Source organism: Schistosoma haematobium, chromosome 1 (assembly GCF_000699445.3).
Source record: "Schistosoma haematobium chromosome 1, whole genome shotgun sequence".
NCBI classification, from domain to species: domain Eukaryota; kingdom Metazoa; phylum Platyhelminthes; class Trematoda; order Strigeidida; family Schistosomatidae; genus Schistosoma; species Schistosoma haematobium.
This window is the reverse complement of record NC_067196.1, coordinates 84,014,329-84,042,161: the sequence shown is the minus strand read 5'-3', so window position 1 is coordinate 84,042,161 and position 27,833 is coordinate 84,014,329. Positions and strand designations below refer to the sequence as shown.

General features: G+C 36.6%; 1 protein-coding gene across 4 annotated transcripts; it reads left to right on the top strand.

The window, feature by feature from the left end:
• Positions 1 to 180: 180 nt before the first annotated feature.
• On the top strand, positions 181 to 21,576 carry STOML2_1 (Stomatin-like protein 2, mitochondrial). Of its 4 annotated transcripts, XM_051209882.1 has the most exons (10): positions 181 to 273; positions 2,529 to 2,651; positions 2,692 to 2,791; positions 6,363 to 6,463; positions 10,698 to 10,845; positions 10,900 to 11,091; positions 12,388 to 12,467; positions 14,255 to 14,383; positions 16,368 to 17,580; positions 21,396 to 21,576. In XM_051209882.1, the coding sequence occupies exons 1-9, from the start codon at positions 229 to 231 to the stop codon at positions 16,635 to 16,637; spliced, it is 1,188 nt and encodes a 395-aa protein (XP_051075353.1). In that variant the 5' UTR covers positions 181 to 228; the 3' UTR covers positions 16,638 to 17,580; positions 21,396 to 21,576. The 4 variants fall into 4 exon arrangements, with proteins under 4 accessions (XP_051075353.1, XP_051075354.1, XP_051075355.1 ...); XM_051209883.1 differs by lacking the exon at positions 21,396 to 21,576 and having other exon boundaries at positions 14,255 to 17,657; XM_051209884.1 differs by lacking the exon at positions 21,396 to 21,576 and having other exon boundaries at positions 2,529 to 2,791; positions 16,368 to 16,891.
• Positions 21,577 to 27,833: the final 6,257 nt, after the last annotated feature.

Genomic DNA, 27,833 nt, shown 5'->3' with positions numbered 1-27,833 from the left:
AACTTGATCTATTCTTAAGGACTAAGGATAACATCTTATTATGATTTACCAATTTCTTTTCTTTCCTCTATTATCGTTAATATACCTAGGTTCTTGCCTAGAGGTATTGGTGATCCACTGCTACTAGACTCGGAAGCTCGTTAGGCGAAAGCTTTTATGTTGTAAAGATCCATTTGAACCATTTGATTTCGTGAAGGAGGGAATTTAAGTTTGTGGGTCACAGTCAACATGATTCGTAATGTGATTGGCCGTCCAGCTTATCGACTTTCCAGGGTTAGCTGTGTCTTTGATTTGTAAATGCTTCCAAAATGCCATTCTATACAGTTATCTAACAATATGATTGTTATAATTGTTATAGCTTTAGCAAACGGTGAAATACTACTATGTAAGACGCTCATGCAAGCAAACTGTTTTCTGGAATGTTGATAGCTCTTACAAGCTGTTAGCTGTAGTTAAAACTCTGGTACTGTTTTGGCGCCCGATTTATTGTCTTGTCTCAGTTTTGGGTGCGATTGTATTCACTATAAGTCCAACTAACATTGGGATATAATTAATATCAACTGGGGGTCATGTTCTGAATAGGTCATAGCATTACTTCCCGACCTCCCAGTTTTAGGGAAATGGCACGAAAACACCGATTTTTCTTCCAGATCTGAAAAGATCTAGTGTTTTTGGAGATATCCCCAAAACTTCCCCCAGAATCTCATAACACTTTGCGGTAATCTGTCTATATTTATTAATAAAATCCCAACATTCTCAGTAATTTTGGTTGAATTTCTCTGAAATCGTGTTTTTCGCCAATATTCCCCCAGAACTTTCAACAACTTTGAGGGAACCACTCAACGTTATAACGATTCATAAACTTAATTGTTCATACAGTTGTAGTACTTAAACTGTATAGCAATGTATGAAACCGACACAGTTTGAGAGTCGCTCTTAAAAGTCATACTGGCCCATTAAAATTGTGAGATTAGTGATTATCTCTGTGTCGTGCTTTCGGAATTTGGATTGCTTATACATTAGTTTCAGTTTGGGAAGGACAGGAGGCTCGATGGCCTATGTTAGTCCTGGCAATGGTGGTCTCTCAGTTGATCCAACTTTCTTTTGAAAGAGTCGACGGATGGAGCCTCAACCACGTGCTGAGGTAGTGAATTCCACTCGTTGATGATTCGATGGGAAAGTCGATAGCCAGCTGACAAGTAATTTGTTCTCGGCTTGTGAACTTTTTTGGAGTATCCTCGTAAATTCTCTGTTTTGGAAGACAAGAAAAATGAGGGCATGTTAGGTGCAAATTTATCACTAAGCAATTTGTAGACTGTAATCAAGTCGCCTCTAGTTCTGCGATATGACAACGGGAAAAGGTTCAGCTTGGCCAGTCGAGATTCATACGGAAGCTTCGCTATTCCGGGAACCAGCTTAGTCGCCGTTCTCTGAACCTTTTCCAGAAGCTCACTGTCTTTTTTAAAGCAGGGGCTAGCCGCTTGTATGCAGTACTCAAGTTTAGGACGAACGAACACTGTATACAAAGTCAAAAACGTCTTAGCGTCGACATGACTAAAAGCCCTACGTATTGACCATAACGTTCTAAAACTTTTGGCGGCTATTGCACGGCAGTGTGCAGTAGTCTTTAAGTCTTGACTAACGATAACTCCTAAGTCATATGTCTGGACGACAGGTAGCTCAGTGTTATTCATCGTGTATGTATCTGTGCCTTGATGACCGATATGCATCACAACACACTTGGAAGTATTTATCGGCAACTGCCAGGTTTGAGACCATTCAGATAACTTCTTCAGGTCATTTTGAAGTTCTAAGCTATCACCCTCACATCGTATCGTTCTCCATATCTTGACATCGTCAGCATATAGCAAGACCGATGATGATAGGATACAAGGAAGGTCATTTACATACAAGAGGAATAGCACTGGCCCCAAAACTGTACCCTGGGGCACTCCACTAAGCACAGTTTCCCAGCTAGATAACTTTGAGTTCACCCGAACTCTTTGTTGACGCCCAACTAAGAAGTCTTTTATCCACATCAATAAATTGCCTCCAATCCCGACTTTTCTTAGCTTATATAACAGCCGGTTGTGTGGAACTTTATCAAAAGCTTTACTGAAATCAATGAAGGCGACGTCTACAGGTAGCTTTTGGTCCTTAAGAGCACACCAGCTTTCACGAGCCACTAATAAGTTAGTGAGACAAGAATAACCTATTCTGAAGCCGTGCTGCTTCTCCGAGAGGATCCGGTTTTTATCGAGATACTTAAACAGCTCCTTCCGAATAATCTTTTCTAATATTTTAACAACCACACTAGTTAGGCTAACGGGGCGGTAGTTCTCAGGTTTGTGTTTCGAATGTGGGAAAAATTCGCTGGAAATAGTCATTGGGCTGGGCTTAAAAATTTGTATTTCACTTACGTTTTATGTCCTTTTCAGAATAGCCAATCATGTAACTAACCTAAGTTTATGGTTGACTGTGCAAATTGTTTGTTCTCACTTTCTATATGAATGTTTTTATTTCATTAGGTATATGCTAGCAGTCGTGATTACACATCACGAGCACCTATAAATATAGGGATATTGATCGTCCCAGAGAAAGAAGCATGGGTTATTGAAAGATTAGGAAAATTCCACAGGACACTGGAACCAGTTAGTTCTTGAAAATTTCATCCCTGACAACGTATCACAGGGACTCAATTTTTGTATACCCATTCTAGATCGCGTCGCTTATGTACAGTCACTAAAAGAAGTGGCCATTGAAATTCCAGATCAGTCAGCCATTACATCAGGTAATCAGATACGTTATCTCTTAATCTTTTTTAAACATACTAAGCCTATAACCACATTTTCCAGCAATTTATCCGCAAATAAACTATACACATAAACTAGTTGTAAGACCATTTCAGTCATACACCAATCTTTTCCGCGTCTTTTCCTTATCTGTGCAGTATGATAGTTTGCAATATTTTAGCCACGGTGCTTGTCAGACTGATGATTTTAGTTCACATTAGTTGATCTTTTTTACAGATGTCCTTCATAGTTTCATTTAATTGTCGGGATACTTGCAGCGTTGTTTACTTCCTATACAGTTCTGCTTCTTATTATAGACAGAAGTTTTCTGTTTGCTCTATATTTATTTACCCTTGCAACTGCTCTTGTGGACGTTTACCTCAAGGATTTAAAGCTGAAAGAACAGCAGGAAGTTAGTTTTCAGCCTCTAAGTTCATATAATAGAAGTAACAAGTAGATAATTTATTTGTAGCAATTTACTAGAATTTTAGACTCTCAAGATTAATGCGTTTTAGAGTTTTAGCGGAAATTGTATGTAGTCCGATCATCAGTGTGCTGGAGGATGTATTGGAAGTAGCTAATGTGATATGTACGATTTCAAGATTTATAAGTCACTTACTTTCACGAACACAACCATCTCAATATCCGAAGCGATTTAGAATAGTTAAAACTTTTGAACGTGAAAAACTTGCTTGGTGGAGCGAAAATGAAACAAGTGATATTAACTACAAGAATGGGAACGAAAACAAATATAGTCAGTGTTGCAGGCAGGGTTTTTTTTGTTACATAACTCATATTCTGGCCATCTTGGTTGATGAAGGTTACTTATTTATCACCTATCACTATTACTCTACATCTAACTTCATCACTAGCCTTCTAGTGGCTTTGTCATGTGCATCTAATTCTCAGAAGCTATATTCAATTATTTGCAACCTACGTATAGACTATGTTTGACCCGCTTTTTTTTAGACAAATCGTTGTTTTGTGAAGTTCAATTTTGCGCATATCTCAATCGGATGATTTGGATGCTTCGATAAATTTAACACTGATTAATAGTCTCCGTTCATCATGATTTCAAGATTTTTGGGATTGATTAATGCTGAACTATTGTTCATCCTCACATAATCTCAAATTTGCTAAAAGTTAAATGTGATACTTTTCAAAGTCTTATTGCATTTGTATGGGAGTGGATTCTGTCTTTTTCCACTAACTACTGACAGTTTAAATGCAACCGCTTCAATATTCAATAAAGTTTATGATAATGAATTCCAATGGTCAAATATGATCGCAGATAGACAGACATCTTCATCTATTGCGAAACATTTAGTTGAGACTGGTCAGTCAGTCAGTCAGTCAGCTACAACGTAGGACCAGGCACATATATGCATCGGTCCAAGTTGCCATACCTCATTAACACAACAAGATGGACACCGGATTCATATAAGTGGTTAATTCAGAGGTGGTATATATAAAAGAAAGATTGCAATAAGGATATAGTACAGGAAGAAAGAATTAGTTCGTAGAATGAAAGATATGAAGCAATTTTAATCTCTTAGTTTAAGAGAAGACAGAGAGTGTATACACCGACGCCATTGTGACCGATTCTGAGCCATGTCACCAAGAGTCTCCAACCATCGGTTACGATAGTCACGCGGACCCCAAACAAGTAGTCTGCGTCTACCAACATGGCTCAGACTACAAGTTAGTGACTTCAAGCACTGATGCCAGGTTTTGGTTTGGCCGCCCCTAACCCTCTTCAAACCATCTCCAACACCGGTTAGGATTGCACGTCGTGGTAATCGGTGTTCGGGCATACGTAACACGTGACTCAACCATCTCAGTCGATGAAGATTAACAACCTCATCAACTGATTTGCCATCATTCCCTAATACCCTGCGTCTAACCTCACTATTACTTACCCGGTGATCCCAGCAGACGCCAGCAATATTTCTAAGGCATCTGTGGTCAAATACTAATAGCTTACGAGTGTCTTCTACTCTTAATGGCCATGTTTCGCTGCCGTAAATTAAAACAGAACGGACTGCCGCGCAGTATACTCGTCCTTTTATTGATAGACGGATATCTCGCCTCCGCCAAAGGTGACGTAAGTTGGCAAAAGCCAAACGAGCTTTTCGAATCCGTGCTGAGATTTCGTCCGATACCAACCCATTAGGGCTGATCAGACTTCCAAGATAAGTGAAGTTGTCAACGCGTTCGACTACTTCACTCCCTATCCTTAGTTCAGGTGTTGACGCAGACCAGTCCTGAAGCAACAACTTGCATTTAGAGGGAGAGAAGCGCATTCCAAACATTCTGGCATTGTTGCTCAGTGCTATCAGAAGACTCTGCATTTTGTCAGCGTCTTCACCAAACAGGACTATGTCATCTGCGTATTCTAAGTCGATAAGTGGACCTCCTGGTAGGAGATCAATACCCGAGAATTCAGTCGACGAGAATGTTATTTCCATTAGTAGGTCTATGATGAAGTTGAACAAAAATGGGGAAAGTGGACATCCTTGACGGACACCACTTGAGGTTGAAAAAGTAGATGACAGTTCGCCATAAGCTCTGACTCGACTAGTAGTGTTCGAGTAAAGAGCCTTTACAAGGTTTATGTACTTCTGGGGTACGTTTTTCAATGACAGACACTGCCACAGAATCTCGCGGTCTACGGAGTCAAATGCTGCTTTTAAGTCAAGAAAGACCACCATTGTCGGACGTCGATAAGTATGCCTATGTTCTAGAACCTGACGAATGGTGAATATGTGGTCGATGCAGCCACGACCAGGTCTGAAGCCAGCTTGGTTCTCTCGTGTTTACAGTTCGCGAATCTTAGTTAGGCGTCTGATAATTATCGAGGCTAGTATTTTAGATATTATATTTGTTAAACTAATCCCTCTGTGGTTGTCACAGGATGATTTTGACCCTTTCTTATATATTGGGACGATAAGTGATTGTGACCAGTCAGATGGGATAACGTCTAACTCCCAGATCTTAGCTAAAATATTAGTCAACCTAATCGCTAAAATTGGACCGCCATCCTTAAAAACTTCTGGAGCCAATCCATCTGGACCAGCTGCCCTTCCTCATTTCAGACTAACTATAGCCTTTTGAACTGGTCATAAGGTTGATATCAAGTCCGCATTTGTGGCGTCGTACAAAAGCCTTCAGGAGCGTATACTAAGGTTTATTGAAGCCTTGGCTATACGGAAACTGAAACCCTCTTTATGTGTTCAAAAACAATTTGTTCTTACACTTAACCTACCTTGGCAATACTGACTTATCATCCAGAGTTGTTACCACATTGTTTTCGTGTACTTTATTTTTCTTTGTTACGACTTACCTTTAATCTGTATAGTTGACCTTTTAGTTCTCATATAAAAATGTCTTAACAAGTATATGTGTGTGATCAGATTGTTCGAAATATATTGCGCAAATATATTACATAATTCTGATAAACTTCGTCTTCTCATTGCATTATCGAAATTTATCAAAGGGACTAAATGTTTTAAATTTATGATAATCGTTAAAGATGAACGATAATCTAAATGATTAACATTTTAATTCTAGATAATGTCGTTTTACAATTGAACGGTGTTCTCTTCCTTAAGGTCAAAAATCCTTATTTGGCATCATATGGGGTGTCCGAGGCTGAATTTGCAATTACTCAGGTACATTTTTAATTTTTCCTATTGTTGTCAACTTATTTGAATTATATTTCTCTTTATATATGACAGTCAAAATTAGTTGTAAGAAATATCACTTTTTTGCGACTTCTCTTCAGGCCATCTAGGATATGAAGAACTAATTGTACTTTTGGATAGATAGTTGCTGTTATATCATAGTGATTGCTTTAAATCGCAGTAAAATATGTAACTTTGCTTGTCTATGTCGAGTATTTGTATATTAAGAAATCTAGACGTTTACGTGTATTTTGTATTGATTGTATTAATTTCAAATTTTAACTGTGAATATCGTTCAACTCCAATATGAAGAATTAGTGAAGTTTGGACAAAAAGAAACAACCTGGAACTTTACAGGTCATTGCTAAATGGCATTGAAGAGGTTCATTGAGTCTGTCAATTACGTTTTGATCATGTCTTAGTCACTAAATACTCAGGTGAAACTGACCAAGATGTTTTTAAGAAGTTGAAAATAGATTCGGTGAATAAATTAATCAGGAACTTTACTTTGTAGATGCTGGAGCATGATAATTTGCATCATATCCACACTACCACAGAAATAATAGTGTAGTTGTAGCAAACTATTGTACCATGTTATGTAAGGCTACGCAAACCATATAAAGACAACTCATTTAAGAGTTTATAGAATGAATTTACATATTCGCCAGTGAAATCAGTTGGGAAGAAAAAAAATTGATTGTCTGTACTAGTCGTAAATTAAGATAAAATAGTTGTTAAGCGCTTTTATTTTCAATAGTTGTCCAGGTGATGTTAGTTGGTTAACTAATCTTTGAAAATCCCTTGTCTTAGTATATGTGTTTATTATTACTGCAGCTCTGTAGTTGCTACGTTTGAAAAGATTACTATATCACCTAAAACCAGCGAACGAAACGAGAGTCAGCAACACTACAACAGAACTGATAATTCTTGTCGATTGAACGCTATATTCGTTTTCCTAAGCTATTCTGGTAACCCGCAGGCTAGAACTACACAGCGACTTGAACACCAGAGAGAAGACGCAAAGTATGAGAGAAATACTTTACTCCAAGGTTCGTTCTTGTACAGAAAACATGGGTATTTATAGATGTTAGCGTTTGTTAAATCAACGTCATATTTCGGCCAATCCGTTAGCGACATAGTAGCACGCCACATTGGAATTCTAGAGTGCTCCATAGTGCTCTGATTGGCTAGGACTCTTCGGCTCCTTTTTGGGCCTCTGGAGGCTCGGTTGAAGTTCTCCGAAAGCCGACTCAATAAGAACAAGCTAAGCTATCCCACTAGAGAGAGAAGACCAGATTCAGCCTAGGGAAATGTATATTCCGCGAACAGCCAGAAGCACGAAGAAACAAGCACGCAACTCATGAGTATACATACAGTACAAAATGTCTTTGGAACACGTCACAAACTAGCGTACTAAAAGAGAAAACAAACCAATGACATTTAAGGTCCTTCCAAGTGGAAAATACAGGTAAAAGTGGGCGCTTTTGGCGCGAAAATGAAAAATTAAACTTTTTTAAGTAAAATTACAAAAACGAGACGTTTACCAAGTGATTTCTGGGAATCTAGCATCCTAACACCTTTTTGCTTGGCCATTTGACTGTGGGTGATAAGGGAGAGAGCGGAAATGTTTGACGGCTGGCTGTCGGGAGGATTCTTGGGACTGGTTGGAGATGAACTGCGAACTGTTATCCGATACAATTACATCAGGAAATCCGTTCCGGGAGATCTTTGCCGAGTGCTGTAGCGTTTTGGTTGTCGTTGGTGGCATGACGGAGAGGATTTCTGACCATTTCGAAAACGCATCAACTACTAATAAGTAAGTAGTTCCTTTAATTGGGCCAGCAAAGTCAACGTGCATCCTGGATCAAGAATACTCAGGCTGTGGCCACGAAATAGGCTGTACTTTATCGTTAAATTTCGCTGCTTATTGGCACTGCGTGCGTCTGCCTACAAGTTCCGTGACGTTATTGGTCTATGAGTGGTCAATATGCAAAACTCCGGGCTATGGAATTCATTCGTTCCACTCCAGGATAAATAATATGAAACTGCTCCAATACATTTGATCGTAGGGATTCTGGCACAACTTCTCTCCAAAAATCAAGCATTCGTTTACGACGCAAAACGAATCCCGATAATGGTAAAGTTGCTTCACATCACCATCAAACCTAGTAGATGGCCAACTGTTAGTGACGTAGTTTTATAGTTTCAACAATCGGCTCGTTCCTGGAAGCGGTTTGGATCTCCGACGCTGACATTGATAAAACACAAATGGCATTCATCAGGTAACATTCTGCGTGGTCTTCTGTTGAAAGTGAGGCGATAACCATGTCTTCCTCTAGGGGTATAACAACCCCAACAGTAGTCTAGACATCGCGTATCCATTGAATCATATGTTGAAACATTTGCCATACATTTTTTCGTGACTCACAACATAAGATGTAAAGTTAAATAAAGTTGATTAGTCTTATCTATTCACTGGGAACGTCGACAAGTGATTAAAATCTATCTGTTCTGAAAATAATAAGTATTTTTCCTAAAGAACAGATTGACTGGTTATTTGGGCATGGGGTCGACAACCCCATCCCGTAGAAAACAGCCTTTCTAAAAAAAACGCCAACCAGATTAAACAAATTAAACCACTTCAACTCTGCCGTCGGAGTTGTAGGAAGAATTATGACCCCTCATGATGAAAGCAGAGATTCTTCGAAAGTCACGAGGCCGATGCCCCTTCTAACAACCAGAGCAACAATTAGTGTAGGTACATGGAACGTCGGAACAATGTGGGAGACCGGGGTAACCAATCAATCACCGAGATTCGAGAACAAAGGAACAGATAGATAGAACACTCTGAAGAACTCTTGAATAGACCAGCTCCACTGAATCCGCCGGAAATCGAGGCGGAACCTTCATACCTTCCTGTTGATGTCACAACATCAACGATGGACGAAATCAGGATGTCCACCCGACAAATCAACAGTTGGAAAGCAGCAGAACCCGTTAATATACTCATCCGAAGCTTTAATTTTAACCTGGAAGCAATTGTAAACACATTCTCCACGGACTACAGTGCAAAGTGGTGCATGTGGTACGGCTGACTCGCATTCCAAGTGAGGACCGATGTCACAGAAGGCTGCTTGCTCTCACCTTTCTCTTTCTTCTGGCTATTGACTAGATTGTGAAGATCTTCACATCTGTGGGGAAGAACGGATTACTATAAACAACTTGGACGTAACTAGATGATTTTGACTTCACAGTCGAATTTTCCCTTCTATCCCATACACACGAAGAAATGCAGATGAAGACAACTAGTGTAGCAGCAACCTCTGAATCAGTAGGCCTCAGCGTACAAAAAAGAAAAAGCATGATCCTCAAATACAATACGGACAACACCAACCCAATCACACTTGATGGAGAAACTCTGGGAGATGTGGGAACTTTCACGTACCTGGGAAGTATCATCGATGAACGTGGAGAATCCGATGTAGATTTGAAGGCGAGGATTGGCAAAGCAAGGGCCGCATTCCCACAATTGAAGAACTTATGAAACTGAAAACAACTGTCTCCAAGCCACCATCAAAATCAGAATCTTCAATGTGGACGTCAAGACAGATTCACTATACGGACCCGAATTGTGGAGAACTGCCACAACCATAATCGAAAATGTACAAGTATTTCTAAACAATTGTCTACACAAGATGCTGAATGTCCGTTGACCGGATACCATCAGCAACAGCCTATTGCGGGAGAGAACAAATCAGCTTCGAGTGGAAGAGGAAATTAGGAAGAGAAGTTGGAAGTGGATAGGACATACATTGTGGAAATAACCAAGCCTCATCAAGATGCAAGCGCTAACTTAGAATCCTGATAAGAAACCGGAAAGAGGAAGGTCGAAGAACACATTACGACGGTAATTTGAAGGCGACATGAAAGGGATGAATAGCGACTGGAAACAACTGAAAAGAATTGTCTAGGACAGAGTTGGATGTAGAGTGATGATGGGTGGCCTAGCTGACCTCCAAATGCATTTCCTCAGATGGACCAACCTGTTGTGATCGAGTGTTTCAGTTTCACAAAATCTCAAAATAAGTTTTTTATACGGAGTTATTTTGTAAATTTGGACTATTAGATATCCACTGTTTTATCGTTGAGGCTTCATTACATTTTCATTTAAATTGTTCGTTACAATTTAACTTCAGAATCCTTTTTTCTTTGATAATTAAAGTTAGCCCAAACAATTATGCGATCAGAAATCGGGAAGATAATTCTGGATAATGTTTTTAAAGAACGAGAAGCATTGAATTTTCAAATCGTACAAGCTTTAGGCAAAGCATCAGAGCCTTGGGGTATTGAGTGTTTGCGTTATGAAATTCGTAAGTGGAATATAGTTGTGATGTGATTGTGATATATTTATATACGCATTTTAGGCGATGTTCAGGTGCCACAAAAAATCAAAGAAGCTATGCAAATGCAAGTTGAAGCAGAACGAAAAAAGCGTGCATCCATTTTAGAGTCAGAAGGACAGCGTGAGGCTGCTATTAATCGAGCTGAGGGTTTAAAACGTAGCCAGGTATTAGAGTCAGAAGGTCACCAGATTCAAATCGTAAATAAAGCTTCAGGTAAGTGTTCAGTTTTCGTTATTACTGTGCTGCTCATTTTGCACTAAAAATTTCACAAATATTTATCCGAAAAACGAATACTGCTAATACTATTGTAATTGAAGTCATTGTTCCCAAGATATATCTGATTTGTTGAGATAACGAGTTTCATAGTTTCTAAAACTTTAGTTGAATGCTGCATAATCGTCATAATATTCTGCCCGGTTCAAATACTATGTACTCTCATAACACTTGAGCACCCCAATTGCGTAAATGGGACGACAATGATGACATAGTAAAGTCTATTGCTTTGAATATACAACTAGGGCGTATTTGTATGTGACCAAACTGACACGGACAGGGAAACGTTGATGGACTCGAGACTGGTTATCTAAGGAAGTGACCTATTTCGGTTTGACGGCCCAAATACTGTTTCTGCATCACACCAATCACGATAACTACTAATTAGAAAAGCTAAAATTACGAATCACTCACCTTACAGACTACAGTGTTTCATTTCATACTATGTTAAATTTGTGACGTTCCAATCCCATTGTGCTTATATTTCTGATATCAGTCTTAATCTTCAATTTCCCAGTTCGTTTCTATGGCATATTCCATTCTATCTAAATGATTTCAATTTGCTATATGGTTGTCTTGGGAGCTGTCGTCGAACGTCATATCTGAAGCAGCTATTTAATATTCTAACCGTAATACCGATCGCACAACGGGCTTATGATTGGTTCTGTATCCTATAGATCCGTGCTAAAGATTTCGGTGAAGTGTTTTCGATTCGTTATGTACTTGTAGATTTGTAAATGCGTTCTCTTTTCGCTTTTTCGGCGACTTACACTGAATTCCAGTCTTGTCAGCGTGTGTCATTAAGCTGTACTAATGAGTTTTCTCCTCACTTACTGTTGCTCATGTTCTTCTAGCGCAAAAGTAACTGTCCAATAAAATGATATTTCTACGTTATTTCTCCTTACGTTTCGGTGGACTTCAGCTTAAATCTAACCAAAGTTGGATTCTACCATCAGCTGTATAAAATGTAGTCAACGTTTTGTATTGTCTTTTGAAATTTGTGCAGCATTGGGAGTTAACTAATAACGGTCATCAAAACGAATAATGTACGTAGCATATAAACTATCTTGATGAAATTCCATCACAAAGATAAAGGAACGTGTTTTTGGAAGTAGTAAAGATTATCATTCAATCGTAATTATCATTCTAAATCATCTTGATACTCTATGGTTCCAGGATTTTTTATTGTATATTAAACGGAAGAATGTTGATTTAATTTTCCCTCTTAATGTTTAGGTGAAGCTGAAGCTATCCAACGTCTAGCAGAAGCTCGAGCTCAGTCTATCCAAACCATTGCCCGTGCAATCGGTACTAAGGTAAGGAATATATTTCAGTACATTGAAAGTTATCACTAAAGTTTTCAGGATAAATTTATTCTGTACTAAAAAAATTATACACCTTTTGAATGTTTATTTTTATTTTTATTTTTTCATTTTTAGAAATTAAAGCATCCATTTCAGTTCATTACAAGTGAAAATTATATTTGAAATAATCTCAGCGATTGAAATTTAAAATAATCTCAACGTTTCATCCAGCAAACTTGTCTGGACTTCTTCAGGGTAATAATCAACATCATCAAATCAATACTGTGCTAATTCAATCATGTTTAGATATTGACCCTAGTAAATGGGATAACATGAGTCAGTTAAATGCGACTCATGTGAAAAGTTCACGATGTGGAGCTAAATGACTGAATGAAGTGTGTGTATGTGTGTAAGGTTGAGTTACTAATAGTTGATATTAGTTATTCAATTTGTTTTTGTATGAAGGAAAAAAACAAAAGTGAAGGTTGAAAAATTCCGATCGCTGAGATTATTTCAAATATAACTTTCATATATAATGGCTTCTTCATACTCGGTGCCCAATTTTTGACAAACTATTCGTTCTAATATTGATGAATATTCGTATAAATCCATTTGAGGCGCTTAGTTGTTTAGTGGTATGTACCAGGCTAAAAGTATTAAATGAGACTTAAAAATTAGGAATATTCAAGTTTTATAACTTAGTAGAATATAAATGTGGTTTTATGTTCTTTCCAGTTGTATAGTTTTAAAAATGGAATTCCAAGTGTTGTACTAATTAGTATATATTGACACGTTTGTGAGATGTGTTTCGTAACTGCCTTACTTATGAGTAGTCAGTTTTGTTTGTCATATAATTTCTCATGTTTCATTAGTCAATCCTAATTTTTATGTAAATATTTAAACACATATTGGTGTATATGGGTACCAAAATAAATATCCTCCATAAAGTTACGAAAATGAGATTGTAGAGTGTTAGAGGAACGAGAGGGAGTAAAATGAACTAAATGAGTAGAAACAAGAGAACGCGAATAGTTAATAATAATAGGAGAAACAAATCAGCGAGGATTTTTCAGTTGAAGAAGTTTTCCTCACTTTTGTGAAGAGTCCAAAGGTAAATTACAGAAAGGAACACTGTCTGCTCGTATTTTGAGTTATATATATCAACGTCCCAAGCCACTCATTTGTATCATCTCGAAGACCTCAACTGTAATAAACCGACAGATTCCAGTTCTATACAGCTTTTTTACATACTCCGGCGTCGTGCCATGCACTGACCACTTCTTCTCTTTTTCCAACCAGTTTGGCGTTAGCAAATCAAATACAATCTGAAAGTCTCTGGAATGATATTTGTAACATGCTTAAGTAATTATTGTAAACTAATTTTCCTCTTATTGGTTGTTACATATATTATATATCCGGCCATTTTCAGCCGGTTATTTTTGTGCCTTTCTGTTCTGATAATTAACTGTTGTTCCTAGGTTCATCACTTGGAATGTGGGTTTTAATCTTAGCTAACTATTATATATATATATATATATATATATATATTACGAGATGCAAAGATGGTCTTCTCATGTTGGTTGACCTTGAGTGCCTTATTTCAGTGAATCTTACAATGTCTCAAAAAATTAACTGTGATCGTTTAGAGCATAAAACAGGAAGTCGCCATAATGAAAGTAGAGTACCTTTGAACCCATTGAACTATCATATATTCACCGAGTTTTCTGTGATTTTACAATTAGAAAGGTTTTCTATAAACGTATTAATGATTCACTTTCCTGTTTGTATTTTATTTTTAGCGTGGAGCAGATGCAGTACAGCTTACAGTAGCTGAACAGTACATAGAAGCTTTCAGTGCTTTAGCGAAGACAACTAATACAGTATTATTACCATCTCATAGTGGTGATGTTGCGTCAATGGTTACTCAAGTGAGTTTAATCAATCTTGGAATTTGTCCACATTTCTTACAATGTCAAAACGACGTTAGTTCAATTTATTACTCGCTATAAGCTTTAGCCTAACCTTTCAAAAATGTATTTTACTTTCTGGTCACCATCTTTATATTCGGTGTTGTGTGGTTCGTCTACTGGACCATTCAGACCAAAGAATACACCCCCTCCAAAATCCTCATTTTGATCTATTTTTGGAAGTGTTTGAGTGAGTTGAAAAAAAGTAATGTCTGATTTAGTTCTCTTGTTTCCTTAGGCGTTTATGCCTACTGATTTAAGTCTTTGTTTTTCTAGTTTATGCTTGTGTTTTTTCGACAATCTCCTCGTTGACCATATATTTGATCTGATTAGTTTCCTTAATATAGATTGAAATAAATATTTTCTGTTAACTATCATCATTAGCCGCTTTGGATCTACTGACTTGGATACTGGCATTCAGTTATAAGTTTCTGGATGCATTGAAGAAGCAGCTTTGATGGGCGACCTACACACATGGTTATACAGGACCTGGAAAACTGGTACAAAGAAGTACAATTGGTCATTAGTAGTAACCTGTCTTTTATGCAGAAGCATATAAACAGGCTATTAGAGTAGTTTATGTAGAGATTTGCTGCATGGAATGTTTTTTGAATTGATCTTTTCAGATAATTTTCAAGTATATCATTAGAAATGTCTTTCTCAAATTGAAATTTTAAAAGTGTTGGATTTGGTTGGCTTCAGTCAGTCATATGCAATGTAGAAGAGGCTGACAAATTTGTGTATCAGTTGAAATGTAGTGAACACGAACACGAGTGGATTAATCGAATGTATTTGAGCACAAATACACAGAACATCTCACTAAAATCTGAGAACCATATAGTAAATAGTTAATTTACAAAATATCAATCCATCGTCTCAAACTTGACTGTTCCTTTCGCAAATATCAGTCCATTGTCTCAAATTTCATCGTTCATGCATTTTCATACCAATTGCTTTCCGTTTCCGTTCTTCCCTTATCGATCTTCTACTGAAACACATTCTATGCCTGACCACCGTTACATACTACTTATGTGGATATAAGTAACCCACACCACAAAAATGGCTTTATCATATCAGCACAACTAGATGAAATTATCAAGAGAAATGCCAATATAGTAACGGTGTTAGTTATAGTAGAAAGGACTAGACACAGACAATACAAGTCGAGGAGAAAATGAAATCATTGGATAGAAACGTATAAGATTCGTTCTTGGTTAGTTCGTTCTCCAATTATTCTAATGAACAAATTTCATGATATATCTAAAGTATAATGGATGAATAACATATCATTGCCTTGTTATCAGAACCAAACTCGATAACTCTGTTAGTTGTTCATTCTATGTTACTTTTCTGTTTATATAAACATTTTGAGTATTCAGATATTTCTTTTAGTATGTAAGTGTTAAGAAATGGTATTTTTAATTCAGCTTCTTGCGTAACTGTAAAGTTTGATGGTAAGTGAAAATTATTAAAAGACTTCTGGCATCATAGCTGATGTGATTTAGTAAATCTTCATGAAACTTGTTCCAACTATACTACTTACATAGCTCTACAGATTACATCGCATTTCATTCTATATGAATCAGATCTACACCCAGCTTCCGAAACCAAAATAGGTGAATTAGGGTTCAAATCTACGATCTAATGGTTAAAAGTTGAATTATTTGACTACTAAAGTGATCTCTTCACACTTAAATTAAATATTTTGTGTAGAGAAATAACATTACTCTTTATTCAATATGTCAGTAGTGCAGATCTTCAATTATGTACTGTATTTATTCAGTATAGCTCATGGTGTATCTGGAAATATACCAGACAGTATTGTCGTAATTTTTCAAGTGTTTCGTTTTTTTGAATTTTCTTTCACAGTAGAAAATGTGTTATTACTGAGATTGTCTTCTTTTCTCTCTCTTTCGCTTTTTCCATTTACCATCATTAATTTTAGGCATTGACTATATTTAAAAGTTTAGATCAACCGAAAAGCAACATCGGTAATGATATTGATGGTGGATGTAATGATGAATCTTGTTCAGAAGTAGTAGCTGACCAACAGTCAAATCCCAATATTCTTAATAAAAATGATGGCGATAAACGAGAATACGAAACCATTGCACATCCTATCAAATCCAGATTATTGTCAAAAACCAATTCAACAGACCATTCAACGCTACATACAGAAAATAATGAATCTAATGGTTTTTCAAAACAATTTTGAAAAGAACCTACGACAAATACGAAAGAATAAAGCCATTATTGTAAAAAAAAGACCAGACATGTTTAGAGAATACAAGGAATTCATACATTTTTTATTACAAAGTGTTCAAAGAATTAGAGAGATACGTTGGTGTAAAGTGGCTAAATACATATGTCCTAGTTGTTTTGGTTTTTCCACTATGTATATTGTTGCTCATTGTTTTCTCCAGTATAATCGGACTACTATGACGTGAATAAAATATATATCCTGTTTGATTTTGTATATGTTCTGTTGATTCAACATGTTTTGAGTAACGGTAATGTTAAAGTTAAATACTAATTATATTTCAATTGAATCACACTTGATTGAGAAGATTTAGAAGATGTAAAAACCTTTACATATATGGGCAGCATAATTGATGAACACAGTGGATCTGATGCGGACGTGAAGGCGCGAATCGGCAAAGCAAGAGTAGCATATTTATAATTGAAGAATATCTAGAACTCAAAACAACTGTCAACCAACACCAAGGTCAGAAATTTCAATACAAATGTCAAAACACTTCTACTGTATGGAGCGGAAACGTGGGGGATTACGAAAGCAATCATCCAGAAGATACAATTGTCTATTAACAGCTCTCCACGCAAAATACTTCTGATTCGTTGACCAGACACTATCAGGAACAGCCTTCTGTGTGAGAGAACAAACCAAATCCCAGTGGAGGAAGAAGCTCTGGAGGTGGATAGGACACACATTGAGGAAAGCACCCAACTGCGTCACAAGACAAGCCCTCACATGGAATCCTCAAGGCCAAAGGAAAAGAGGAAGACCAAAGAACACATTACGTCGAGAAGTCGAGACAGCCATGAGAAGAATAAACAACAATTGGATATAAGTAGAAAGGAAGGCAGAGTGGATTGGAGAATGCCGGTCGGCGGCTCATGCTTCATTGGGAGTAACAAGTGTAAGTAACTAAGTGTATTTAGGATGCGTATTTTGTAGACATGATGAATATTGAACGACAGATAATCATATAGGAAGATAAATATAGAAATGGAAAAAGTTATGAAATAGGATAGCAACCGTTTGTTAACTCAGTAGACATAAATTTAAATCCTATATATATTGAATGTAATGAATGACATGAAAAGTTTTAAAGTGTACTTCATCCATGTTAAGCAACTGCCCTGTAATTTGGCGATTTTTAAGAAAAACTTAATACAAGTGAGTGAATTTTGGAGGAATGACAAGATTTAGTGATAACCTAATGTTCCTTCTACTTTTGTTTTACATACCATATATCAATCGAAAGTGTTTTTGACATTTTAAGAAATCGAACTAGTGTCCCATAATTGTGTTAAAATATTCACTAACTATGAATAAGAATTTGAAACATCAAAATCCCAAGATAATGTATCCGTTTTAAAAGCTGATTTTCTTCTGATTCAAGACAGAGAAGTATCATGTAAATAAAAAATGTATATTCTAGAAATGATTACAGCACATGCTAGTTTACATGGATGATCAGGTTGGCACAGAAGGAATAACTACATGTAAAGCACAGAGATATAAGGATGAAATGATTTGGAATGATATGTTTTATTGATTGTTTTGAAAGGAAATTTATCCTATAGATTATAATAACATGAGGTAGCGGTTGGGATCCAATTACTCGTAGGAGGTGGATTGCAATATCTTGTTGAATAATGAGTGAGTGGTTCATCGAGGGATGATCCTACTACGTTTACAAAATAGTTATCATTATATAAAACTAGAGAAAATGAATTAGAAACGGAGAGCACAGAAAGAAGTTACTGCAATACTAATGCGACAAAAAAAATGGCAATGATTTTATTTATTACAAATTGTTCCGGCTTTGAAAATTTGCTAGTAGATTATTTCATATAGAGAGAAGATTCAGAATGAAATCGCTTCACTAATGATAAACGGTTACAGATTCTATAACTAGGTGTTTCTGTATATTGGATTGTATCAATAGATGTAAAAGATAGTTCATTTATTATTTTGAAGAAAAAGATCAATTTTTCATTTATATCTACGCTTACAAGCATAATATTGCAGAAATTTCGTATCTTCAAGCATCATAAAATCCGAATAGACTTATGACTATAAAATGTAATATAGACGTTTTGTTACATTTTATTGTGGAGTTATAGTCGTTCTTGAGAATTAATTTTTCCTACTTCTCATTTTTAATTTCATCCAATTAAAATAATCTGCGAGAAGAAAACGCATCCGGTCATATAGCTATAAAAGGAATGTGTATTGAAAAAGAGTGATAATCTGATATGTGTAAATTCCTGAAATCAAAGAATTTGTTGGATGTCAATATCGATTTGACAACACTAATCAATCTGAAAAATCTTTCAAGAATACTCGTATTTCATTCTACAACATACTTATTTTGTGACAATGTGTTTACTCGATTATGAAGCACGATGAGTGAAGTATAAACGGAAGTTCGTCAAATTTTGTACATCATACTTAGTCTATCCCTGTTAGGACAACGGTGGTAATAAAAGACAAATACGAATTGAGATGTAAGAATTTATTTCAGACATTCGGATATTCAAACGGACAGTAAGATATGGAAGATGAAGAAGAGCTTCTGAGCCTACTCCATTTAATTACAACACGACTCAGTAGTTCTAACCATAAAATATACAAGTAATTACATTGACGCGTACGTTCTATTATACACGCATGTAAAGGACAAACTAATTAAAAAGATTATAGTAATTCATCTATTCATTGAAGTTACACATAATAACCGTGAAAAGTGTCCAGTACATTTATCGAACTATCGGGATTCATTCGAACTATTTTTCAGAATGTATGTTGTTAAAATAACCACAATACTAATCTACAATCAAACCTTTTCTATAATATACCTTTATTCTCTACAAGTCAAATTAATACAATTTTAATCACAATTGTTGGACTGAAATCACACTTATGATTTGTGTGAGTGACTATAAGTTCATAAATGACTATCTATACAATTCATATTTCCTCAATATAATTTTTCGTTAATTACAAAAGGGAGATTATGATGACTGTCGTATTTCGTAAATAACATTAGTGATTGACCTTAGATAGATAACCATTGAAAACAAGGTGGATTAGTAGAAAAGGTGTCCAACGATAGGACAAACAACCTTCTAGTGCTTTCTGCTTTCTGTTGTTTAACTGAGATCGTCCGTATCTGTTTATTCAGTGAATTGGACGCGATTTCGTAGGTCAAAAGTTTATGTATTCTCTCACTTTCTAATTATATCTACGACTTTGTGTCAAATCTATAACCCAATGTACCACCATAAATCATTCTTTCCAGTACAATACATGTTTACATGTTAATGTCTTAGAACAGCCAGCAACTGATGAGATTTATATGTAAGGTACTGATTTCACAATAAACTCATGATTAGTCAGTTAATTTGATATTAACAGGAAGCAAAGAAACTGTACACCACACTATGGAGTAGAATCAAGTGTAATCAAACAAGTGTCTAGCCTAAATAAGTTAGAAAATGTTTAGAACATAACATTGAAAACAGAAAAGACATATTGAATTTCACTTTAACGTCTCGTTTGTAATTTTTCAAAAAAAAGCCTTCAAATACATTCCAGAAGTGCTAATCCGTCAAACATCTTCAACCTGATGGGTTTTTGAACATTTCTGTACCACAAAATATATAGTTTCTGTAGGTATTGTACGATATTTATCATCATGGTAGTTTGTAGACTCCATGTCCACAGCATGTAACCCTATTACCTGTATGAAATAAATTTGGAGTACGAAATTTACTGCAATAACTTTATAGCTATAAAACAAATGGCTTAAAAATTTAAATAAACCATCGTAATACCATTTACCTTTCAAAATGAAGACGATTAAAATATTAGATTCACCTTAGAATCAGTGAACTTCTGCAAGCTCCGATAATCACAGCTGATAATAATTCAGTTTCAACAAACCTTATTCTTTTAGATAACTGTGAAAGAATTTTCTACTGATTCTGTTTAACCATAATTAACTAAATGTCACCAACTGATTGGATAAGAAATAATGACAATTCAACCAAGAACATTTGTGATTAGATCATTTACCGGATCTGCATAATCATATTTATACTGATTTATCAGATATATTTGTCTGTTGAAGAATAGAAAATAAGTATTGAGAAATTTGAAACGTCACATTAGTGTTGTGTAACCCTTTAAATGTCAAGTCAACAAAATAAGATGAAGAAAGGTGTGAAAGATGAATGTCCCTCATTTAATTTTATTACATTGCTCTCTCTAGGTCACTAGAAAGGATAGCAGCGAGACTACAATTTGTGGACGAACCAATCAAGTATAAGATAACAGGTCTCGGAATTTGGCGGGAAATCCGCTCATCCATTTGGCTAAATAGAGTCTTGGCATTATGGTAGATGTCAGTTCGTGATAAAAATTCTAAGTTTAATTCCTTACTTTAACCGTCAACTGTAAACTATAGTTTGAATTCCCCACACTAATTTATAACCCTCATTTGTTCCTAGTTATTGGATGGACACTCTCAAGGTCGATCTAGCGTCGCTCAAAGGTCGTCCATAAATTATAGTCTCACCAGGTTAGCTTATATCTATTTTTTAAGATCAAGCTTATAATGTCTATATGGTTTACCATTTTGAATTATTGCGTTTAGTTTTAACTTTGTCTACTTAAAACCATTACATAATTATTTCAATTTATTTTTTTGTTGAAAATATACAGAAAAATTCTCAGAACACACTAATTTAATGGAAACAAAGGCTGAAAACTATTCAGTCTCTGTTCATTTAATCAGATTGATCCGTTTATTTTGAATCACGTCATTTTGTTAAAACAATATGATCTGTAAAATTTTGTTTAACTAAATATAAAAGGTATTACATATTAATATATTTTGTGGACGATTTACTGATTACTGGCCTTTTTAATTGAAATGATTTCTAAAAATCGCTTCCATCATCTGTAAACTGAAATTTCCGATACAAATTTATACTACTTACTAATAGTAGTAAGTACAAAAATGTAGTTAAGCATGTATACACTTCCGGACACTAGCTGTATTTTCTATTCCGATCAAGAAATAAATTCTCATCGCATATTCTTAGCTGTATGCTACTTATGTTGACAAATGTGAGTAGTATGTAGTACTAATCGGAAGTGGATTGCATGCTAACAAGAGATTGAGAAAATTCAATTGAAGAGAACAGAAAGTTAATATAATAACAACAGAATTGAGAGAATCATGAAGCACGTAAACGACAACTGAAGGAAGATATGCAAATTGTGTATCTGATGTATAGTTTTCATATTTTACGAAAGAACTCTGTAATTTTGCATTAGAGTTATCGTTCACCACTTCCTTTCACTCAATTTAGACTAAAATGGTAACATTACTCGAAGTAGTTTGTGTCAGCTTTGTATGTGGGATTTTCCGTATTCTACAGACGTATTCGTCAAACGTGAAAATTAGAATGAAAAAAGACGATGTTTTGATTAAATGTTAGGCATGGTCACAAAAATGGTAAGTAAACTATTATATTCAGCTTTCATATTTAATATTTATAAATTGGATAGAACATTTTAAAAAATTTTTGAGGAGAACCAGACACCATTCAGACTTTCACGTGACAGCCCAGACAGTACAGCTCAATCCCGTTTAACAAGAGAGCCAGACACCACCCAGGCTTAAACTTTATAACCAAAGCAGTACAGCTCAATCCCGCTTCACAGGAGAACCAGACACCATATATGCTTTAAAACTACAATCTGAATAGTACAGATCAATCTTGTGGCGCAACCACACAGGTACCAAGCACCCTAGTGGACCAAGCCAAATAATTAGTCTGTGATAAAAGTTTATGGAAGTCGTTCCAAATGATACGTATAGTAGAAAATGTGAACTAATGATTAAAATGTGTCATGATTCCTACAGGATGTCAATCTCTTAGCTTCAATTCCCTGTTGTATCAATGGTACAGATTACTAAGGAGTTTCAAGCTGAAATAAAATATATATATTCAAGGCTCTGAAGTTAGTTGAGAAAATTACACAGAGAAAATAAGAAGTATTTGATAAGTGGTAATTTCAAACCGTAAATTTATCTGATAGACAAAGTCTGCTAGAGAATAATTTTCGTCACATAAGTCCTACATCGAATTCTACAGTTGTCAATCCATAAACATTCTTATTATTTTAGAATACATGAACAAATTCGGATGGAATTAACCATAGATTGATAAAGATAGATGAGTTAACAAACTGATAGATGGAAGAATAATGAATTTGATGTTCATTTGAGTTTTTATATGATAAAAGTAAATGATTGGTATAACTGAAAGGTCATACAAGTAAAAGATAATCATTAGTGTACCTGCATGTTGATACTACATTGAAAAAATGCCATACGGTAATAAGTTGTACTAAGTCGAAAAACCCATGTGAACAATATACAATACTACTGAAATGCTAAATTTAGCTATCCATAGTAATAATATTACTGATAACAATAAAAATGTATCATAGGATATGTACTAAGAATGTTTCATAAAAGAGGAACATAAAGGGCTAGAGAAAATTAAATAGAGAAGTAAACTTATTAACTGGCCTTCTAGTAATCAATTCTATGTTATGTCACGATGAGAATAATGAATGGTAACTGTTAGAATCTATTTCTGGGGTAATACTATACGTATATTTTTTATCGTATAATTGTTAAGTAACTAAACTATTTATATTCGTGTCCCTCTTATCATAAGCTCTATTTTGACCTATGAACTATTATTATACGATTTACCATTCTTAAGTTATACACAGTCTATCAATTGCCATCTCCCACACTCACAGCCACATTTGGTACCATGTGGTCTGTTTGGTTGGTATATAAACCCAATATGTTTGAAATATATGATTCATATCGCAGAGGTCGAGATTGGTGTTCTAGACATAACATAACAATAATACTTCGACGCCTAACTAAATCTCGTGAAGAGCAGACTAGAGAAAACCAGGCCGGTTTTCGACCTGGACGTGGTTGTATAGATCAGATATTCACACTACGTCAGGTTCTGGAACACAGACACACATTCAGCCGCCCCACAATCGTAGTATTTCTCGATCTTAAGGCGGCATTCGACTCTGTTGATGGCAGTGTTTGTCACTGAAAGGAGTACCAAAGAAGTACATTAACCTTAAAAAGACTCTCTACTCGAACACAACTGGTCGAGTGAGAGCTTATGGCGAACTGTCATCAGAATTGATTACCTCAAGTGGTTTTAGTCAGGGCTGTCCACTCTCCGCATTCTTGTTTAACTTTGTCGTTGACGTGCTTTTAGAGATGACACTTTCCTCATCTAAATTTACAGGGGTTCAACTTCTACCTGGAGATTCACTTTCTGACCTAGAATATGCCGATGACATAGTTCTATTTGGTGAAGACGCTGACAAGATGCAGAGTCTTCTGACCACTATAAGCAACAATGCAAGCATGTTCGGGATGCGATTCTCTCCCTCGAAATGCAAAATGTTGCTTCAGGATTGGGTTGCATTGACACCCGAACTAATGATAGGGAGTGAAATAGTTGAGCGTGTCGACCGCTTCACTTATCTTGGAAGTCTCATCAGCCCTTGTGGTCTGGTGTGTGACGAAATCTCAGCACGGATACAGAAGGCTCGACTAGCTTTTGCCAACCTGCGTCATTTATGGCATAGGCGAGATATCCGTCTATCAACCAAAGGACGTGTTTACTGCGCAGCAGTTCATTCCATCCTACTTTATGGCAGTGAGACATGGCCGGTAAGAGTAGAAGATATTCCTAGGTTATTCGTGAGTTACTAGTATTCGATCATAGGTGTCTTCGAAACATCGAGTAAGTAATGCAGTTGTTAGAAAATGGGTACTAGTTAAGGATGGCAAATCAATTGATGAAGTAGTAAAACTTCATCAGTTGAGATGACTGGGACACGTGTTACGTATGCCCAACGACCGACTGCCTCGACGTGCGATGTTCAATGGTATAGGAGTAGGTTGGAAGAAAGCTAGAGGCGGCCAGACCAAAACATGGCACAAGTGCATGAAGTCACTGGACTGAGTCATGTTGGTAGGTGTAGACTACCTGGTTGGGGACCGCGAGGTGATAACAACCTATGGTTAGAGACCCTGAATGACATGGCTCAAAATCGTTTGCAATGGAGCAGGTGCATCCACTCTGTGTTTTCCCAAATTTTAATCTCCTGATTCCTCCTTGTCTCTTTTTTCTCTTTCCAAATTTATTTCACTGGATTATACCCTTTAAATAACATCTCCAAACCCTAATCTTCGCGATTACTGCTTATACTCTTGCTACCGGTACCACAACGGGATTTGAATCGACAATTGTATCTCTGTGCTAATGTGGTGTGGCAACTCGAACTGATGTACGTACGTACGAAGTTCTACGTTGTTACTGACTGACTGACTGACTGACTGACTGACTGACTGACTGACTGACTGACTGACTGACTGACTGACTGACTGAGAAATAACAGGTAGGGCTAGGCCGGAAGAAGGACCAATAAGGTTTCTAGACTGCTCGATCAGGTTTATGGGTCATTGGTCCGGTCGATAATTCACTATTCTCTAATTGATGGTATGATTACGTTATGCATTAATAGGACACAGGGCACAAGTTATAACACTATATTACTTAATTAACAGTACCGACTAAATTCTTTTGGTTATATAGTAACATACCTGGTTGTGACAGTAAAAATTGCTGAAAGAAAACTAGTTCCATAGAATATTGAAAACAAGCCTTATCAACGAGTAGTAGATAACATGAATTCTAGACACACAAATTCCAAATGATTGTCTGTAATAATCTTATGTTGTTATGTATTGTGTGCTACTTATATCGACATAAGTAGCAGATGATGTTAGTCAGAAACAGAATGTCTGGCAGCAGAGAGACAAGAGGATCGAACAGTAAAGAATGGAAACAGAATGCAATTTGCATGAAAACGCAAGAACAATAAGGTCTGAGTCATTTCGAGACAATTGATGGACATTTTGCAAATTAAGCATTTACTATATGGTTGTCAGATTTTATTGAGATACTCTGTAAGGATTGTGTTGAAGCATGTTCGATTGTCCTCACTCGTGTTCTTGTTCACTACAGGTATACTAATTGCATACACTGTATTTCCTCAATTTTGTTCGTATACTGATATCCTATACACGCGATAGAGATATCCAGATATAGATAGATATGATAAGGAAACAATATTAGTGTCTAGTTAAGCAAACATTTTGCGTACAGATAATCTGGTTTGTAAATTTCAATAATTATCATTATAAGATTATGAAGATTGTTGAATTATTAATTGAGATCAATGATGGCCTAACATTGATCAGTTCATGATCTCAATTTTAAAAAATGTCAATAAAGCAAGAATACCCATTTTGGTCGAATGTTATTACTTATTAACTATATGGATTGTTTCAGTTACTGATAATTTCAAACAGTAACATTAGTTATGCATGTTTACATACAACTATTATCCCTATATACATTAATATAAAATGTGTGAATGCAGATTAACAGAGTAAAATGTGATAGACTGAAACCAAAAATAAAAAGGGTTCATAAGGAAAGAGGAAATGAATCAAAAATGTTATGTACTTGGTTAACAAAAACTAAGATCATTATTGAAATGCAGGAGAGACAATATTTGAAGAAAAAAAAAGCTAAAACAACAAATTCGATTTCGCAGAAGAAACCAACTGCATAAAATTGACAGTTATTATTGATTCTTATGCTCAAATATCCTATTTTTTATTTCTCTGTTGAAATATGTATCAATTTGTTAATTGAGTAAGCCGAGATATAGGGATTTTGGAAAAATATAGAAAAACTCTCGAGAAATTTATGAAATAAATTGAAATCACTAACTGACTAAAGTTAGTTAATCATCGAAAATCTGAAAGCGATGAACGACTGTTTCATCTCTGTCTAGAACTCCTCCGTTGTTGCTACCTTGACGTGGTGGTCGGGCTTGCCTATCGTGATGAAGCAACCGAGCTATACTGGCTGGAACAACCGTTCCTCAAGGTCCTACCATGTCAGACAGGTCGGTTGAAGAGCGGTAAAACTAAAAGCAACAAACCCAAGGTCCGAAGGCGAAGTCGTACTGCTGACTGTACAGAGGTGTGACAGCAGTAAGGTGTTTCCTTCAGACAACCAGCATGGCAGCGATGCTGCCTTCCCACAAGGAGGGGTGGGGTTAGAAAAGGTCGACCCTAAAAATGTCACACCTCACCTTACCTCACGGATTTCCGTCTTCGGCGGTAAGGCCCTTTGAAGAACGGAGCTAACACGTCAAAAACCTTCCACAAAAAGGCCGTGCGCGACCGGCCTGAAGCAGTTGTCCCTTGGGCACTGCGGTCACGCTCTCAGGTCACTGAGACCACCTCTAATCCAATTTCCTTTTCAGGTACCTCCAGAAGAACCCTTCCTCGGTGTGGGCAACCGGGAAGTGATAACCGTCCTCATACCTGTAACAGCACTCGAGACCACTGTATTCATAATCAACCTCCGTCTTCACTTTCTATTATTGCTCCTACATCGACTTTCACCTCTAAACTTCCTTTTTCGGCTTCCTCCTCAAATGTCACCATAGCCAACGATTCTAGTGCTCAAAACACTGTCCCAGGTCTACTGAAACCTCGCTCCAAACTACACATTGGAGCCTTCAACGTACGCACCCTATGTCAAATCGGTCATCAGGCTTCCTTGGCTAGAACCCTAGAATCTCGTACCATTGATATGTGCTGTGTCTCTGAAACACACATACAGGATCCCAGTGTGATCATTCACTTGACCTCACCTCGGCAAGACGGAGAGCCAGCGAGATACACCCTCCGTGTATCTGGTGTCACGACGGCCAGCTCTTGTGGACTGGCAGGAGTAGGCATATCACTAAGCATGAGGGCGGAACAAGCACTGTTAGAATGGATCCCCGTTAACAGTCGTCTATGTGCTGTTCGGCTAAACGGCTCCGTAAGAACTCGGAAGGATAGGGATACACGTCGTTGCCTTTTTATCGTTTCTGCCTACGCTCCCACCGACTGCAGCTCAGATGAAGTGAAAGATGAATTTTACAGAAAGCTATCTGAACTTCTTGAGA